The following is a 20712-nucleotide window of genomic DNA, read 5'->3' as shown; positions in this document are numbered from 1 at the left end:
GCAGAAACTCGTTAGCTAAGACATTGTTTTTTGCCCCATATAGGAGTAATTCTATCTTTTCCGCATTAAATTTAAAATCGCTTTCGTTCATACACTCCATAATCCTGCTGAGGCGAGCTTTGAATCTCCGCTGTGATTTGATGGTGTTACTATCTACAGAGAGAACCAGTTGTGTGTCATTAGCATGAGATATTACTGATACCCCAAATGATTCAAATTGGCCATTGGCATCATGTAGACGTCCAACAGTAACAGACTCGGGGAGGAACCCTGCGTAAGTTCATATCTGAGTCATTTGTTTCTTTTACATTAAAGTGGACACGGTTAATGCTTGTTCTCTATTGGAAAGAACAGAATCAGTTTGAATGTAATTCCAGCAATTCCCACTGATGCCAATTTCTGTAAGAGAAGAGGGTGGGAACCCATATCCAATGTTGCAGGTGGATCTAATAAAACCATGACGGAATTCTGTCCACTGTTCAGTTAAATTTTAATGGGCAAAGAAGTTATTGAAATCATCATGGAAGGCAGGCAATTTTTCACTTATTGTGCCCCAGGGGAAGTGTGCATAGAGGTTGAAATGGCACACAGCATTCAATGACAATAAAGCTAGAACGGCAGCCGAAAAAACATTTGCCTAAAGTATCAATCTTCTTAATTCTCAATAGAGTAAAAAAGGTATTAGGGTGTTCAATTTACTTATCAAGGGCTACCAAACAAAGCTCTATGACGTCACATGCTGTATGAGGAAGGAAGGGAAGGAAGGTCTCCTGAAATCCAACCTGCGGCGCAGAGCAATTGGGCTACTCACAGGTGAAACAGAACACAGTTTGGACTTTGCCACCTTAAGACCGTCAGGTAGGATCTTAGTAGCCAGCAACAAGGCATTCGAAGTTGATTTAAGAGGCTACAGAATATCATTTGACAAATTTGCCTTAGTTTCACAATGGCCAGTTCTAACTTGAAGACCTTGTGGCCCTACATATTACCATCACAAAGGGAGCTCTTTCCTCAGGGGGGGTGGAGGGGTGGGGGGGTTGGGGGGGGCAATGGCTAATTCAAGGAAGTTTCAGGTAAAGTGTTCTAAAAGTCTGAATAGAGGCCAGCATCAGTAAACTGTCCAGCTCCTGACCATCGCACCCATTTTTCTTATTGTTATAAGCCCTTGGACGGCAAAGGGATAAGAACCAAAAATAACTTATAGCCTAGTGTACTGATGTTGTGGCAGAGGTGGAGGATAGTTATCCTCAACCACAAATTGAGTATTCGATTCCAAAGTTTGACATGAAGTGATTTCTGACAGGAGCTAGCAGTGTGGGCCGCACTGTGTAATGAGCACCTGTGAAACAGACAGCACTGCACTAGGAGGAGCTAGAGAGGCCTATGGCGACTATGGCGGCGGATGATGCAGCTGAAGCCAAACACGACCAGTCTACATCGGAGAAGGACTTGCTAGCAGAAGGCTAACTGGAGGCCCCTTTGGCTCAGTGGGAACTGGAGGCACATTTGAGAGACCAGACATGCCAACTCACAAGGTGCCGCCATGTGTCACACAATTTCGGCTCCCTTCACACAGTTCTCAGTGAAGAGCCTAAATCATATGGAGACAGAGAAAGCAAGCTGGAACCCACTGTACAAAGTGGATTTCCAGCCAGTCTTTTGAAACTCACAACAGCAGAAGTCCATTAAGGGGTGTGAAAACACCCCAGGACATCGGCAACGGCCTCACCGATCTTTTGGGTTTTTTCCCGTTTTTGGAGCATGGGGGGGATCTTGGTGAGGGGGCAGAGTTCCTCCTAGGTATCTCTGCACATGACACCACACCTTCTCCAAGGTCCTGCCCCCTCATCACACACTGAAATAAGTTTATAAGTTGGCAGGTCAGTGAAACCATTTTATAAAGTTGCAGTATGACATCGTTTGGAAGGTCTCAAACTGCTGTGGCATCACCAAAGGCTCAGGGAACTTGAGATGAATCAGCTTCTGGAACTGAATCAGCTCAGAATCAGATGTTGATGCCAGTGTTGGGCCCTTAGATCGCCGACTAAGTGATTTCTCCTAAGAGTGGGAGCATTGATGAAGCAACTGACACCACTTCCATGTCTTATGTTTTTTGTCTGGACTTGCCTTTCAACATCTTCTTGGACTTAGCTGATGTTATCAAATGGAACAGGCAAACAGAACCAAAAACGACCTTGCAACTTGAACAGGGACCAACCACTTTATGTTCGGCTACCCACTTTCTGATCGTCTTTGTATGCATAAAGGAGCATTTGTCACATGACTTGGAATCATGTTTGGTGCAAGGCACCAAAGCGGGCCGAGGCCAGTCCGAGACTAACATATACTTCTTGCCAGTGCGACATAGCTTACATCCTGATTTTTCTTGTGGAGAGACATCCCTGCACAATATCTCAAAAATGTTTTGAAGAATCTGCAAAACCTGAAAAGATGGGCATTAAGCTCCAGAACCAGGTCAAAGCACGTGGTAAAAGAGTAACTAATAGTGAGCAGTGGTGGCGCCTACATATGGTTTCATCTCCTCACTTTCAGAGGCAGGATAGAAGTCATGACAGAGCATGATGGTGCAATCTGATGACATGAGGGAGGTAATGCAGAGTTTTCTAGATCCAATCTGGCATCCAGGATATTTAAAATGTGATGAATCTGCATTTAGAAGTATCCATCAGAAAATCCGTGCAGTGGTCAAAGACTGAAACAAAGGTTGTAGAGATACAAAGCCATCTTGTTTAAAGAACAACTATTAATTTGAAAATACAAAAACTAACATTACAAAATAGGACAGCTCCAAATGGATCATGTTCTCCCAAAAATATATGTCAAAACAAAATTTTCACAAACAACTGAGGTCATAGAAGGGCTCAGAAATTTAAAGATAAAATAAAGGTGAGGGGCAAAAAAAAGTATTAACAAATGGGACAAATTGAGAAATGCAGTCAAAATACATGCAATCTCCACAAAGTGCAAAATTAACAAAGCAGAATACAGAAAATGGATATAATAGAAAATGCTTAGCAAAAAACGACTTAAAAGCTTAAATAAACAAATACTTTGCTTAGAATTTTTAGGAAATTATGCCTTCAGTGATAGAAATCCATGTTATTCAATAGACACATGGATATATGAATATTAAATTGAATTATCAAGTTGAAATGTTCAAATAAAGGGCAACAGCCCAAGATTTTTTTATGCTACCGTTCGTAACTTTACACACCTGCGTCTCTCTCTGAAATCTGTTGTTGACGACACTGTGCCATCAGATGTTGACGTAGTTGTGGTTGTAGCAGCAGTATTTATAACAGTTGGAGCAACAGGGTTTGTCAATGCCGTAGGAACGCTTTCTTTCTCCGAACTATCCTCAGCACACAAACGATTTGAGGTACTATAACACAGGCCATAACAAAAAGAAAAAAAAAAGGAAACAGCTAAACAATGAAAGCAAAGTACTAGGCAGCGGTAAGAAAGACAGGGGATGGATTTTCTTAAATAACAACCTAAGATGTAGTCACTTCAGAAGAACACTTTTTAACTATAGTGTCCTTTTAATCATTTTTTTAATTGACCGAAAAAAATAACTTTACAAACAGAGCCTACCAGGACTGCTTCTTTGATTGGTAGAGGTGCTAGTGGCAATTTAAGCCATATGAAATAAAGTAAATTGTAAACAAATTGTCAAATAAAAAAATCCAGAGCCCCATGAACTACTAAACAAAAATGCATGCACATACAAAAGCATATTAAAGAAAGTTTGGAAACCAATTGAACTGGGCTACCTGCTTTGTGTGCCACCTGCAGGACCTGCTGTCATCTTTGTAGTGGCACTTGTGCTGGATAAAAAGTTTTTCTGAAAACTAGTGGGAGAGGTAACAGTTGATGCCAAAGTTGCTGGTGTACTTGTAACACCAGATGACGTTAGTGCATCTGCTCTTCCACCAAACGAATTACTGGAAGCAAAAATCAAACAAAGGATATAGAGAATCGATCTTGGTTACAAAGAAATTACAATCTGCACTAAAGGAAGAATATTTGCTCCGCTTTCACTTCATTAGCCAAATAAAAAAATCTGGATTGCCCGGAAAACGGCTACACACCGAAAGCACAACATTTACAATGAGCAGACTATGTAACAGTTTCTGTCATTAATTAAAATAGCAATTGGGATATGTGCACCAAGGATGAGAGAAGACGACATGCTGAGATGTTTGGAAATCGCTTTTCAGAGTTATTTAAGGCAATTATCAAAAAACGCAGGTACCAACTACAACTTAGAATCTTTTTGATAGAAAACCTGCTGCTAGCTTTGCAAAAGGCTAAGTACTGAAACCATTTTGACAAACCATGAAGGAGAAGTCCAACACGAGTCATCCTGTTCCTTCCTTTCCTACTATGCATGCTTTAAGTAATGTACAATGTGAAAGAATGCTGCAGCCCATGTTCTATGTATGTTTATAACAAAAACAAAGAATGTTGCTAAAAAAGCAAGAAAAGTACAACATGGCTATGTTTCCCTCAGTAAATGTTCCCTCATGGAAGAAGTAGCAAAGACTTAAGTGATGCACCATTTTGGGATGTATATGCCTGCCATACCTGAAGTTGATTTTTTCGACTCCTGATGACCCACCCTCACATGCTCCCGTTCTTCGCTCATCACTCAGAGCCATCTCCTGTGCACCAACTTTTAACTTGGTTCAGCAGGGAATGGTTATTATACAAAGTTTACCCACGGTGAAGGTACCATTTTGTTTGCGAAACGCAATGGGGCAGTATAGAATGCACTAAAGCATAGACTTGATCTATACTAATGAAAAGAATGTTACAGGAGTTATACTCTAAGAGTATGAAACATTGCACAACATATAATCAAGTCAAGTCAGTACAAGCTTTATTCGATTAATTAAAATCATAAAAGCAATTCCAACATAAATATACAAATGACAATTCATATGTAAAAAACAATTCATATTAACAATTTAGCTTAAAAAGGAACATTTAAGAGAACAATTTCATATAATTAGATGGGATAGTACAATTCATTGGAACAGCTAATCGTCAGTTAATATGAGTGCATGTCATGGAACGTTTAACTTCAATATAATCATTTTTAATTAAAAATGTCATGTAACATTAATCCAAAGAACTTTGTGAAGTATTAATAATTTGGATTAGTAACCTGGGCATCTATTCTAATAATCAGCACAGGGGTGAGGGACTACCACATGATCACAAGTTGAGAAGCGATTTCAGTATATTTTATATCCTGAACAGAGAATAATCACCAGGAGCACGCTCATAACGCTGAATACAGTTTGAATTGGTTACCCAAGAAAAATACATGTGTGCAACCGGGGTAGGGAGTGTTGTTAGCATCTCTGTTCAAATGTTTTAGAGTGCCTTCCTTTCCCAAGAAAAATACTTAGTATATGATTATCTCTTGAAAGAAAGACGGTCAGGGGAACACAAGTGGAAAAATGGTAACAGTGTAGAACATTAACTGAGTGACCATCATATTGACGATATCCGGTTGACCGCAGCAAGAGAAGAGACCAATATGTTGTCCTTTCTTTGAACTAGTACAGCATTTCTGTTAAATTAGAGAGGAACAGGAGTGAACATACATAGAGAAAAGATTTCTTAACTATTCTGCAAATGTGGGATTCCATTACAATTTGCGATCTAGAAAAGTCTCTTTAGGCAGAGCCTGGATAGAGGAAGATTTGAGTTTATGTCCTGATCAGGTAGTTTACATGTTGGTCTCTCGTAGGAGATTTGGGAGTGAGTGCTGGGGATTTTCCGTGAGTAAGAGAAGTTCAGCACAGGCTGAAAATTTATATTCATGACCTTGACATTTGATGCCTTTTCATGGTTGCTCCTGGGGCTTGGTAGGGTCATTTCAAGGGCAAAGATGGAGAGAAAGGGCACCTTTGTTGTGTCTCCCTTTGTAGTTTGACTCTGGGAGAAAGAATGCCACCAATAAGTACTGAAGGCTGGGTTTCACATGGGGGGAGTTTAATGTAGCTAATTTATGGAAGGCTTTTTCCTCCACTAGGGTGATGCCAGATCATACATCCCTCTGCCAGAGATACGATGTTTACTAAAATTCTTGTTCTAGATTCATAGAATCTACTGTTGAAAAGGCCTGATTAATCCAGATCAATAAGAAATTGTACCAAAGAGTCCAATTGTGTAGCACTATGTAGAGTTTTACACTAGGCCATTATCAAAGAGATAGGCCTGTGTGTTTTGCTAGCCGAGAACATTTCACCTTTTTCAGATTAAGAGTTATAGGGGCACATGCATCAAGATGGGCAAATGAGATTCCTTAATTGCGAAAATTAAGGAATCTTAATTATGGAATCACAATTGCCCATGCATGTAGGTTTCGCATAAAGATTAGCGGTTCCTACATATTTCTAAAGCGAATAGCAGATTGCGATTCACAATCAAGGAACAGCTTCTCATTCATTCCTATTGGCCTAGAGGCCCATAGACATTAATGGGAATTGCATGCGCAATTTGCGAGTACCAAATAGGTACTTGCAACTCGCGCATGCAATTTCAGGGGTGCAAGGGGCCAAAAGCCCACCCTGGTGCACCACCGAAATGTGCATATGTGCACATGTAGCGCACATGCATGCCCAAAGGGCATGTGTGTGCGCCGCTTGTCTGTGAAAAATGCACTTTTCTGCATTTTTCAAAGTTTTAGCAAATTACCATCAACTTGCAGTTGATGGTAATTAGCGTTTCCTAAATGCGAAGTCGCATTTAGGAAAGACTTGTTCCATCCCAAATAGGGAATCGCAATTTGCGATTACCTAAATGCATTTGCAATTTAGGGAATCGCAAATTTTGCTATTACCTATTTTTCAAATTTGCATTTGGGTTGATGCATTCCAAATGCCAAAATACGGGTCACAAGGGGGCCGATTCTGCGAATCGACCGTTTTCAACCGTTTTTTTTGTTGATGAATGTGCCCCATGGTTCCAAAAGTAAATACTTTATGTGAGTAAAATACCCAGGCAAAATCTTAATAGAACACTAGCACATGGACAATAACATTACCCAAACATGGTTTGGAAGTATTAATTTAGAAAGAACTGAAAAAACGTTTTGCACATTTAGTGTATTTTAATTTCTGTTGTAAAACAAGATTTAAATGATAAAAAGGATTTAAGTACATTTATATCGATACATGATAAAATATTCCAGCATTATAGCATATGCATGAAACTAGACATACATCAGGTACATATATAATACACATAAAAAGATGGTTTCCTGTCTACGCGTTTCGACACAACTGTGTCTTCCTCAGGACTGTACCATCATATTTCTGTAAAAAATATATATAAGAGATATTTTACAAGTTTATATCTACAGTGCAAAAAACGTTTACAGAATAAGTTTTGACATTTTATAAAATAGGGCTAGTGTTCTAAATTTCTGAAGTCTGATAATACCGCTGCACATTCATACATAGGGAGCATCATTTATATACATATATACAACTCTATATACATATCTATAGGGACCTATAGAAACCTATTTACATCATTGCTATACACATTTACTATATATCCACATTTATGGTACAACATAGAAGGCCATAAGCTTGGTTACACAATGAGACATATAGGGGTCTACGTATTGCAGTTCTTCGCAGGGCTTAGTTGGTCCTAAACTGACCTTATTGATATTATATGGTAATCACTTCTAGGTTAAAGCTATGTTGATTACAACATCTTAAAAAGGACCCTCCGGGGTCAATTTGGTTGGCTATGCACTTTAATATGTCATATCATCTGCTTACCTATAGATACCAACACGTGGCACCGGAATTAGAGCCAGTATGGAGCAAATGCACACAGCAAAAGATCACAGGGTAAAGTAGGAAATGATAAGTTCTGCAGAAGGAAAAAGGGGGGGGGGGAGGGGTTGGAATCAGAGTACAAATCAATGACCCAAACACATTGTTTATTTTTCTAAATTACTTCTGAACTGTCCTGCATGGCTTTTATCTATAGATATGATTTCAAATGACATATTGTTTTTGCATTGGTAGTATATTAATCTCATATATTCTATCACAAAAATGAGTATAATTTTATTAAATCTTGCTAGTGGGAAATGATGAAAACAGGCGATATAGTTTTAATGCTTAGGTATCCTGATTAGTATCATATCTAATTTCCAAAGTGGAATCTTAAGAAAAAGGGGGACATTTCGCCTTTTAGAAAATGGATTGTAACTAGATCTTGCCGGTAGTGTTAGGACATGATGATTCGTTTTTACCTCCAGAGTATTATTTTCTGACAATAGCAGCTTTATTCCGTTTACAAACAAGGATTTCCTCCTACACGAAAAGAGATTACAAAGCAGAAACAAGAATAGCGTCAGGGTTGAGGACTGTTTTGTCATGCTATTTGGTTCATATCTTCTTATCAAGCAACAATGTTTACCTGTTTGGGTGGCAATTGTTATGAACCGGCTGCAAATGGTTCCCGGTGTCCTTGTTTTTATATCTATAGGGGAAGCATGCACATGGCTCTTGTTATTTAAACTGGAGCTTAGATATAAATAGATTTAAGCAAGCTGCTGCATTTTCAGTGTTCTGCAGAGACACTTAAACTGAAACCGGCAGGTTCAAAATTAGCCGTAATAGTGAGGCCAAATGTCTCACATCACTAGATCGACTCCTCATAAAACCCCACAGTGTTTACCTGTATTGTTGACAGTGTAGTGCGGACCGGCTGCGTGTGGCCCGGCTGCGTGCAGTTCCCAGCGGCTTTGATTCTATGGGAAAAGCATAGACACGGCTGCTATCATTGAGACTTTCACGGTAGAAAAGGCTACCGATAAACTTACATATTGCCAATGTTTTAGTAAAAAACGATAACGAGCAGCCCAGGAAGGGATACGACTCGTATTCTTTTAACTAGAGGGAAAACGATGGTTGCTAGCATTATACCAATTATGCGGTAGATACAAAACCGCTATAGTGAAGGGCGGCTTACCGTAATCAGCACCCTTTCACTCAGTGGCCTGGTGTGGCCCGGCATCAAAGATTAAACGACGTAGCCTGGCTGCACGCGGTTCCTGGCGTCTCTAATGCTAGAAACAGACCACGCACAGTTTTAGTAATGTGCTACCCGGTATTTGGGACTTCTAGCTGATAGCTACTAGCGCATTTGCCTGCATCTTACCGTGAGTTGCAGAGCTACAAGCGGACCGGTGGCAAATGAATCCCGGCGGTTTCTGGTATTTCGGCAAGAGTCTGAATTAGGCATATACATTGGCTATATATACCGGCTCCACTTATTGGTTGAGTTTCAATCATGTGTTTCTTAAAGGGAAAGGCTAACGTTTATTACTGTTTGTTTTTAAGATCTAACTACTCAGTATTATAAAGCCCTATACTCAGTATTATAAAACCCTTTAACGGGAAGTCTTTATGGACCCTATGCTTGCATGTATAAATGTCGATCTAGTGATGTGAGACATTTGGCCTCACTATTACGGCTAATTTTGAACCTGCCGGTTTCAGTTTAAGTGTCTCTGCAGAACACTGAAAATGCAGCAGCTTGCCTAAATCTATTTATATCTAAGCTCCAGTTTAAATAACAAGAGCCATGTGCATGCTTCCCCTATAGATATAAAAACAAGGACACCGGGAACCATTTGCAGCCGGTTCATAACAATTGCCACCCAAACAGGTAAACATTGTTGCTTGATAAGAAGATATGAACCAAATAGCATGACAAAACAGTCCTCAACCCTGACGCTATTCTTGTTTCTGCTTTGTAATCTCTTTTTGTGTAGGAGGAAATCCTTGTTTGTAAACGGAATAAAGCTGCTATTGTCAGAAAATAATACTCTGGAGGTAAAAACTAATCATCATGTCCTAACACTACCGGCAAGATCTAGTTACAATCCATTTTCTAAAAGGCGAAATGTCCCCCTTTTTCTTAAGATTCCACTTTGGAAATTAGATATGATACTAATCAGGATACCTAAGCATTAAAACTATATCGCCTGTTTTCATCATTTCCCACTAGCAAGATTTAATAAAATTATACTCATTTTTGTGATAGAATATATGAGATTAATATACTACCAATGCAAAAACAATATGTCATTTGAAATCATATCTATAGATAAAAGCCATGCAGGACAGTTCAGAAGTAATTTAGAAAAATAAACAATGTGTTTGGGTCATTGATTTGTACTCTGATTCCAACCCCTCCCCCCCGCCCCCCTTTTTTCCTTCTGCAGAACTTATCATTTCCTACTTTACCCTGTGATCTTTTGCTGTGTGCATTTGCTCCATACTGGCTCTAATTCCGGTGCCACGTGTTGGTATCTATAGGTAAGCAGATGATATGACATATTAAAGTGCATAGCCAACCAAATTGACCCCGGAGGGTCCTTTTTAAGATGTTGTAATCAACATAGCTTTAACCTAGAAGTGATTACCATATAATATCAATAAGGTCAGTTTAGGACCAACTAAGCCCTGCGAAGAACTGCAATACGTAGACCCCTATATGTCTCATTGTGTAACCAAGCTTATGGCCTTCTATGTTGTACCATAAATGTGGATATATAGTAAATGTGTATAGCAATGATGTAAATAGGTTTCTATAGGTCCCTATAGATATGTATATAGAGTTGTATATATGTATATAAATGATGCTCCCTATGTATGAATGTGCAGCGGTATTATCAGACTTCAGAAATTTAGAACACTAGCCCTATTTTATAAAATGTCAAAACTTATTCTGTAAACGTTTTTTGCACTGTAGATATAAACTTGTAAAATATCTCTTATATATATTTTTTACAGAAATATGATGGTACAGTCCTGAGGAAGACACAGTTGTGTCGAAACGCGTAGACAGGAAACCATCTTTTTATGTGTATTATATATGTACCTGATGTATGTCTAGTTTCATGCATATGCTATAATGCTGGAATATTTTATCATGCATCGATATAAATGTACTTAAATCCTTTTTATCATTTAAATCTTGTTTTACAACAGAAATTAAAATACACTAAATGTGCAAAACGTTTTTTCAGTTCTTTCTAAATTAATACTTCCAAACCATGTTTGGGTAATGTTATTGTCCATGTGCTAGTGTTCTATTAAGATTTTGCCTGGGTATTTTACTCACATAAATTGTTTTACCCTGACCCAGAAAATTGATCCAAATCAGGGGGTCCTTGTTTGTTTGTCACATATAATATAATCCAAAAGTAAATACTCCATGTATGTAAAGTAGTTAAACAGCAAAAAGGGTTTTGAAGTATCTCTCCTGTAACGACTAGCACAATTTAGGTGGACAGACATGAGGTACTAGAGTTTTTCTCTTTTGAGAGAGGTGATTTTCCATTTCTATTTCCTTGGAAAATTATTGGTGGGCAGGAGTTTTCTTCTTCTACCCGTGTGATATTTGGTCTCAAAGCCGAGGAATATGTAGTCAATTGCAAATGTTTCATGTTCGGCAGAGTTCGAATTTTTCAGAATTGTGTACATCAGTGGTAGGTTGATCAGAATAAGGATTATGCTACTTCCCCAATAAGCATATTTTCTAGCCATGTAGGCATACTCCTGCCAAATAGTGTTGGGTCCGGATGTTTGCAAGTTGTTTTTCTTTGAAAAAGTCTTTCATGTCACAAGTTAAGGTGACTCCTCCTTTCGGTGATAGTGCGCACGGGCATCGACTCCATTGTTAGATTGTTTTCCCGCAAGAGGGTGAGAATGGATTAAGTGAGTGTAGTAAAGAGATGTCCATGCATATATAATTTAAGTAAAGAGAACTGCAATAACTACAGGGGTACAGGGAGGTGGGACAGCGCATGTGAATCTACAGCGCTACATGCCAAGAACAGATGCTTAATGGGTAAGTGACCCAATCCGCTCGAGGCATGTGTGCTGTAGAAACACATGCTTGGTATAGTAACCAGTAGATGTTACAGTTGTCTGGAAAAGTGTCTTTAGCACTGCTTGTCCTACATTGGCTTGTTGGCGGGCTAACACATCCACACAATAGTGTTTAGTAAATGTGTGGTGTGGACCATGTTGCTGCTTTAACCCCTTGCATGCTGATGACGGCCCCCATCTGTCATGCACTACGGCGCTCGTGTGCTGATGACGGCTGGGGGCCGTCAAGAACCCGCCCACTCGCGATTTTGCCGCACAGGCGCAGAATCGTGGCAGCATGCAAGGGGTTAAAGATGTCAGCAATAGGAATATTACCAAAAAAGACCATAGATGCCCCTATTTTGCAAGTAGAATGTGCTCTAGGGGGTATAAAGTTATTTCAGCTCTAGCATAGCATCTTTGAATGCATTTAACAAAACATCTGGAAATGCCTATTTTAGAGATAGGATTTCCTTTGTGAGATGGAGCAAATGCAATAAAAAGTTGTTTTGTTTTACGAAGATGTTTTGTTCTACCAATATAAAACAATAATGCTCTTCTGATATCAAATATGTTAAGAGCTCTTTCTGCTACAGAATCCGATTGAGGATAGGAAAGGATAGAATTTATAAAGCACACGTATACCAGCTGGTGTCAAGGAGCTAAGCGAACAGGGAAAAGTGACAGCACCATGAAACTGCTAGCAGGCAAATAACCAGGTCTTAAAGAGCTTCCTAAAGACTGGAAGTGAGTCCGCCTTAGAGATGGGAAGGGGCAAAGAGTTCCAGAGTTTTGCGGCAGCCACAGAGAAGGAGCAGCCACCCCACTTGGACCTGCAAAATCTGGGAGTGACCAGTATTTTAAGAGAAGAGGATATCAAGATCCTCTCTGGAATGTACCACTGAAACATAGTTTTGAGATAAGATGAGCCGTTACTATGCGTTGCCTTGCACACCAAATTCAGAACCTTGAAGGAGATGCGCTTCCTGATGGGGAGCCAGTGCAGGGCTTGGATTCCTTCCCTGGCTGACTGATACTTTGGGATGTTAAGTATCAGCCTTACCGCAGAGTTCTGTATGACCTGAAGCTTGTTCATCAGGGAGCCTTTGCTGATGTTAAGGTACAGAGCGTTGCAGTAGTCCAACCTAGTGCGATGATAGTGGGCCGGTGAAGCTCCAGACGGAAGAATGGAAGTACTCTCTTCAGAATTTTAAGGATGTAGAAGCTGCGCTAACTGTGCGGTTCACCTGGGCATTAAAGAACAGGCCCCCATCGAAGAGGACTCCCTGGTTTTTAGCGGAAATGACCGGAAGGGGAAGGGGACCGCAATCTGCGGGCCACCAGGCAGTGGACCAGATGGAGTTCTGTGGTCCAAAGACTAGCCACTCTGTTTTGTCTGCATTGATTTTTAATGAATTGTCCTTCATCTAGCGTAAGATGCTGGTTATACAGAGACTGAACTTTTGGGCAACCAATGGCAAGTCATTAGATATGGAGGCAATGATTTGCATGTCATCAGCATAGGAGAATACCTGGAACCCGAACAATCACACCACTTATGCCAGAAGAGAGGGAGGGGTCACATAAAGGTTGAAAAGAGTGGGGCTTAGCGAAGATCCCTGCGGGACCTCACAAGGAAGGCCAAAGGCCTTTGCTTTAAAGCCTCCACAATGGACAGTGTGAGATCTACCGGTACTAAAAGAGTGGAGAAGCTGCAGGTCCCTCTCCGTGACTCCTGCTTCCCGCAGTCGCTGGGTTATGCGTACTGGGGAGATGGTATCGAATGCTGCTGAAAGGTCCAGCAGAATCAGCACTGTAGATCCGCCTTGATCAACCTGCATGCGGATACAGTCAGATGCCGCTACCAAGGCGGAGTCAGTGCTGTGACCGGCCCGAAATCCGTTCTGAGAGCTGTCCAGAATGTCCTGGGATTTCATATGTTTCATCAGCTCAGGGGCGGGGAGAAGGAAGATAGGTTGAAAGTTCTTCAGCTCTGAGGGATCTGCGTTGGGATTTTAAGGAGAAGTGAGACCATAGCTTCCTTCCAGGTGCCAGGATAGTGCCCCGACAAGAGTGCGTCATTAAAGACATTGCACAGGAAGTTAGCAATTGGGTCGGGATCAAGTCTGAATGTGGACAGCATGCAAGGATCAGAGGATGCAACAGACTTTAGGCTAAGTAAAAGTTCCTTGGTATGTAGAGCTATGATAAGAGGAAAAGAGGACAGGCCAGGTTTCCCCGGAGCCTGGCTAGGCGCCCCCATCGGTGGGTCTGCGTTTTCACCTACGACTACCTCTGTGATAGGTTCATCCTCTGCAGTCGGAGACAACACTTGGAAGATCTTAAGGACTTTCTCCTGGAACAAGAGTGATATCTTGTCACAGAAATCTTGGGAAGGGTTCAACAGCTGAGTCCCAGGGGGCACACCAATCTCCTTTAGGACTTTGAAAAGCATGCTGGAGGAGTTGTCTGACGAGACTATCTTGTCGGTGAAAAACGAGATTTGGCCTGGAGGATGACGTGTTTGTAGTCCCACAGGAGATATTTCTGCTTGGCCTTTTCCAGAAGGCAGGGGTCCCCCCGCCATTTCTGTTCTTGCCTAAGAGCCATGAGCTCTTCTGAGTACCATGGTGCAGAGAGTTTAGCTCTTTTAATGACACAGTTTTTGAATGGAGCAACTATATCCAATGCCTCTGTAATCCAGTTGTGAAAGCCCACTGCTGGAGGGGGGTAGGGCGGGGGGGAGGGATTGCTGTTAAACTCGACCAGCCAGTGATCCACCCACCTGAGAGGCTAATCTGCCTCGATTTTAAGACTGTTGTGGTTAGCAAAAATGCCATCCAGGGTATGGCCAGCCCTATGGGTGGGAGAATTAACAAGTTGTTCAAATCCCATGGAGATCATGAGGTCACGAAAGTGAGCGGAGTACACGTCTAGTTTAATTTCAAGGTGGAAATTAAAATACCCTAGGCTAGTCTAGTGTGCCATGGTGACAAATGGTTTGAGTTTGGCCCAATGTCTCAAGAAACCTGGCCCTGGGCCCCAGAGGGCAGTATATCAGAAGGCCTGAGAAGTTGTGGTTTCCGGATAGCTTAATAGCAAACTTGGCTGCTTCAATAGGAGAGCCAGGGAGACCTTCCAAAAGGCTGGGGGTACATCTAAGGGAGTCCCTTGCCACCAGAGCTAGGCCACCCCCTCGTCTGTCGGGGCTGTCACATCTAAGAATGATGTATTCTGGGTGGACGTGTCTGTCAGGTTGGGACCCGAGTAATCCTTGGTCCAGGTTTCAGTGATGCAGAGACAGTCCAGATTGAGTGTCTGGATGGTAAGGGCAATTTTGGTCTTGTGTGCAATCATAGAGCCAGCGTTAATCAGGGCTCCCTTAAAAGGGCTGCGTCCGTGACCTCCCAGGGTTTTAAGCTTGGATGTCTTACTTTCCCCTGGGGCTGTACCGGGAATCCCGGGATAGAGGCCCGTCCGTTAATGGGGCAGAAAGTACATTTCGGGCAGTGGTCAGCCTCCCCTGTTCTAAAATTAATCATATCAACACAGCCCCGTTGCTGAGAATCAGGGCAAAGCTTCTTTTTAATAAAAAAATGTATCGAGATTTTTTAAACATTTACAACAACAAAACGTTACAACGCACTCCAAGGCACATGTTCCATAGCGATTCTGGCAAATGTTCCCAGTAACATCGATAGTGAAATGCAATATAGATCAAACAACAAATACAAAATAGCGTCCCTGCAAAGGAAGGGGGAGGGGGGATGGAGGGAGATGGGGGGAGGGGGAGGGAAGGCAGGGGGGGAGGGGAGGAAAATCTCTCCTACAATAATATGTTCAAGAAATTAAAATAAAAATAGAAACCTCATACCTGCCACAGGGTGCAAAGAGTACCACTGTCAGAGGGGAGTGTAGTACCGTGCTGTCACATATCTTTACAATCAGTTCTCTTCTTGGCCTGTTGGAAGGGGGCGGGACACCACCGTAGGGAGCCAAAAGAGTAGTGGGTCTAATGGGGAGAGGGGTCCGTGCTCCCTGTCAGTGTGTAAAAAATCTGGGGAGGAGTAAGGGGATGGTTGTTGCGTCTGCCGCTCGTAACAACGGTAGATATACCAGATGCCTTTAGGACGAGAGGTTGGGAGCTGAAGCATAGCATAAATTTCAGTTTGTGTATCACAGTATGCCATGCTACACATCCACATGTCTTTTGTCTGGCTGGTTTTTGCCCCCCAGTGGACAGCAAGTTCCCTTTTCACTAGCAGCAGCGCTAGTGCAACGTATCGCCTATTACATAATTTCACGGCATTAACTATTCCCAGTGAGGCCAACTAGGGAGTGGGAGGGACAGGGGTGGTTATAATGTCTGAGATCGTTTGAAAGACATCAGTCCAGTAAGGTACTATTCCGGGGCATACCCAGGTCATATGGGAAAAGTCCGCTTCGGGAGCCTGGTATTTTGGGCATATAGGCAGCCTAGTGGGCTCAAATTTGTGCAGCTGGCACGGTGTTATGTACGTTCTATGCAAAAACCTGAAATGGAGGAGTTTGTGCCTATGGTTTGGGGATATCCTATGTATTTGTTCTAGGCAGCAAGCCCATTCCTTATCTGTCTCCCATAGTTCTCTGATCCCTTGATCCCGAGCCGGCTTTAGCACCGAGCACGCTCGGTATAATTTGGTGACAAGGTGATCTCCGTCTTTGTCAGTTATGAATAGTGTGAGTGGTTGGAATTCCACAGGGGGAGAAGGGAATGTGGAAGTAAACGAGTGGCGTGCCCCATCAGGACAAAGCTTAAGAAGGTGCATCTTGGTGTAAATTATTCCAGGCAGTATTTTGTCTGAAGAAAAATGGGCATGATGCCTAACCCCTGGCCCCATCCAGGCGCGGAAGGGTGCACACGGGCTTGCCTTTGGGAAGAACACAGATAACTCAACAGATTGTTTAATGTGAAAAGCAGAAACGACTTTAGGGAGAAATTTAGGATTGGTGCGAACAACTACTCTATCTTTATGAAGATGAAAGAAGGGTTCTCCTAAAGTTACTGCCTGTGGCTCACCAACTCTCCTCAATGAAGTGATTGCAATGAGGAAGGCAACCTTCCATGAAAGGAATTGCAAGTCATTTGTGTAATTGCTCAAAGGGTGGACCCGTGAGTCTTGTATATGCAATGTTAAGATTCCACACTGTTGCTCGAGGTATTTTGGGAGGAATTAATCTTTTTAAGCCTTCAATAAGGCAATAATCACAGGAACATTGAAGTATAAATGTGTGTTTTGTAAATAGGCAGTGACTGCTGCAAGGTGCAATCTAATAGGTGTATAAGCTAGATTAGATCATTGTAGATGCAGAAGGTAACAAATAATGTTTTGAACGGAAGCATCTAAAGGATTAATTTTGTTATCACAATAGATAACAAAACATTTCCATTTTGCTGCACAAGAAGCCCTGGTGGAAGGCTTTCTTTCTTTTTTAAGACATGCATACAGTCTGGTGGCATATTTAAATATCCAAACTCTATGATTTCAGGAGCCAAATCTCTAAATTGAGCTTCTTCGAGTTTGGGTGCCTGATTTCTCCACGGCTGTTTGTGAGAAGGCTGGAGTTGAGATGCAGCTTTTGATGTGGAAATACTGATGTGTAAGTGATGTTTGCCTGAGCTTATGAACTAGAAACGGAAGGAGTGAGAGAGGAGGAAAAGCGTAGGCAAATATCCTTGACCAATTCATCCATAGGGCATTGCGTATGGAGAGAGTGTGTGGGAACCTGGAGGAGAAGTTTGGGCATTTTGCGTTGTACACTGTGGCAAACAGATCTATTTGTGGGAATCCCCGCTCTTGAAAATATGGAAGGAGAACTTGGGGACGAAGTCCCCACTCCTGCTGTTCCTTTCATTATGCCTCAGTGGGACTTGAACCTTGTTTTAACCTATTTGATGTACGCACCTTTCGAGTCACTTCACAATTGCCCTCTTCATCTTCTGACTCTTAAGACTGCATTCCTGGTTGCCATCACCTCTGCCAGGCGAGTGAGTGAGCTCCAGGCGCTATCTTCTAAACCTCCTTTCCTCTCTGTCCATCCAGACAAAGTTGTCTTGAGAACTCGTCCTTTTTTCCTGCCCAAGGTGGTTACAGCCTTTCATATCGGGCAGTCCATCACCTTGCCCACCGTCTTTCCGCCTCCGCATCCCTCGAAAGAGGAAGAGAGGCTTCACCGTCTGGACCCAAAACATGCGCTCTCCTATCTTGATCGCACACCCCAGTTCCGGGTGGACGACCAGCTCATTGTTGGTTAAGTGGGCGCTAAGAAGGGACGGGCGGTGCACAAACGGACTGTCTCTCGGTGGGTCATTTTGTGCATCAAGGTCTGTTACTCTTTGGCTAAGAAGGAGCCTCCTGTGGGGCTACGCGCCCATTCCACTCGGGCCACGGCGGCTACTACTGCCCAGGGTCGGGGAGTCCCCTTGCAGGACATCTGTCAGGTAGCTACGTGGGCCTCGCTGCACACATTTGCTAAGCACTACTGCCTGGACAGCCAAGTCCGGAGAGATGGCTTTTTCGGCCATTCCGTTCTCCAGGACTTTCTGGTGTGATCTTGGTTCGCAGACCCACCACCTGGGGTTGGTATTGCTGGGGCATCCATTCTAAGGTAAGGAATCTAACACTAACCTGTTTCTTTCAGATGCACAAGTTACTTACCTTCGTTGACGATACATCGGTAAGAAACAGTAGTTAGTGTTAGATTCCTTACCGCCCCACCCATCCTCCCCGTTCTGCGAACCAATATCTAGAGTTAAGGTATCTCCCTTTGAGGGCCCTAGTTTCATGGCACCAGTGTCGGTCTCTGGCATGGCTCTGTGTTCCTGGAGCAGAAAGCTATGTACAAGAACTGACGTCAGTGCGCAAGGGCGGCGTCTTAGAGCTACGACGACGTCATCCTGGCGATCACGACGCAGACGACGGACGCAGAGCCGCAGACGACACCTACCGAAGTGCAGGGGTACTGCTACGCAAAACTTTCCGGATCCAGTCTGACACCTGGGGATATTCTAAGGTAAGGAATCTAACACTAACCGGTTTCTTTCAGAAAGACATTCCTGAAGAGAAAATCCTAGCCATCTTCCTTTACTACAACTCTGCCCCAGTAACCCCATGTCCATTAGATGTGAATGTCGAACATGCCATTTACACGGTCGCAATCCACCCCAACAAATCAGCTACCCTCCACAACAGATGAGTGGTTGATAGCAACCTAGTGCCAGTACCCCTGTCCGCCCCATCTCACGACACTCTCTCCAACACCCCTCTGTCTGGCCTCCTAATTAATTGCCGCTCAGCAGTTAGGCATGCCGCTTATATCGCAGACCTCATACTGAGCCAAAACTTTGGCTTAGCAATCCTGACCAAATCGTGGCCCAATGAATCCTCATCTCCATGCCTGGACCTCCTAGTCCCTCTCAACAACAACATTGCAAGGCTGGACAGGCAATCTAGCAAAAAAGAGTGAGGCATTGCCTGCATTTACAGCTCTAACCTCCTCGTCACGGAACTCCTGGCAGATACCACAGCCTCCTGTGAATACCTCGCACTTTCCATATGCAGCAACACCACCCAACTGTGCAATCTTTTACCACCCCCCAGGCACGAATGACGCCTTCACCGACCACCTCATAAATATCATCACAGCCAAGGTTTCCTCTAACTCTAAAGACATTTTCCTTGGTGACTTCAACCTGCACTGGAACGACCCCAAGGACCTTCATGTCAACGCCATCAAACATTTCCTGGCCGACCAAGCCCTAACCCAAGCCTGCTCACTTCCTACACTCGAAAAGCGCCACTCTAGACTGGATCGTCGCTAAGGAATCAACAGTCAAGCTTATCGCTATAGACCCTTGTGACTGATCGGACCACCTCGCTATCACTTTCCTATTACCTGGCACCCACAAGACTAGGGCACCGCAACAGGTGATCCCTAAACGCTGGGTTAGAGACACCAAGAACCTTGATCCCAGGGAATTGGGAGCACAACGGTCAGTGACCTCAATGATCATTACTCTGCAACTATAACTAACATTCTTGATGACCTTGCCGCTCTAAAACTAAAAAGAACCCAAATCAAAGACAGAAACCCTTGGTTCAATGGGTCCCTCAACAGCGAGAGGAAAGCCCTTCGGCAGTCAGAAAGAATCTGGAGACAGCAACCCTCAGCCGCACATTTAAAACTTCTCCACCAGGCCAGAAATGCCTACAACAGGAACATCCTCCACTCAAAAAAAGAATTTTTCAGGTCTAAACGGGGGAACGCCAAGAACAGACCCCACAAACTCTTCTAATTGGTCAAACACCATTCCAACAAACTGGCCAAAACATCTAAAGAAACCCCCAAGTCACTACTATCATCTGAGGAATTCTCTTTTTTCTCTGACAAAATCACAGCCTTAGGTAACGAACATAGATCCGCTACTTACTCTCAACGCCTTCCAGATCTGCCTCCTCCCTCCGAGCCGCCTCCACAGGCTTCTCCCGAAAACCAAGCACACTGGACCGGTTGATGAACATTCCGTCTCGAAAATCCTATCCACCTTAAACTCTAACAACCACTTTAATGACCCACACCCCTCTAACTGCCTAGCTGCCACCGCCCAATCCATAATTCCTAGCTGGACCGCAATAATTAACCCCTCCCTGCTTCAGGGATCGATACCAGACTCTCTGAACACCGGCCAAATCCTACCCATCTTTAAAAAAACAGCGCTTGACAATGCCTC

At 42.9% G+C, this 20712-nt stretch overlaps 1 protein-coding gene across 8 annotated transcripts in view; it reads right to left on the bottom strand.

Annotated features, from left to right (window-relative positions):
• Positions 1-20712, bottom strand: part of PPP1R12A (protein phosphatase 1 regulatory subunit 12A) — a 1571083-nt gene that overhangs the window by 722518 nt on the left and 827853 nt on the right. For 4 of the 8 annotated variants that reach the window (XM_078674241.1, XM_078674238.1, XM_078674236.1 and 1 more), the window contains 2 exons: positions 3795-3965; positions 3236-3403 (listed from right to left, as the gene is read on the bottom strand). In XM_078674241.1, coding sequence (XP_078530367.1) covers positions 3236-3403; positions 3795-3965 — 339 coding nt within the window. The remainder of the gene's footprint in view (positions 1-3235; positions 3404-3794; positions 3966-20712) is intronic. The other 4 variants (XR_013606928.1, XM_078674242.1, XM_078674240.1 and 1 more) reach the window with 1 other exon arrangement.

The sequence above is a fragment of the Lissotriton helveticus genome, chromosome 1_1 (genome assembly GCF_964261635.1).
Source record: "Lissotriton helveticus chromosome 1_1, aLisHel1.1, whole genome shotgun sequence".
In the NCBI taxonomy this organism is placed as follows: domain Eukaryota; kingdom Metazoa; phylum Chordata; class Amphibia; order Caudata; family Salamandridae; genus Lissotriton; species Lissotriton helveticus.
This window is presented reverse-complemented; position numbering and strand designations above follow the sequence as displayed.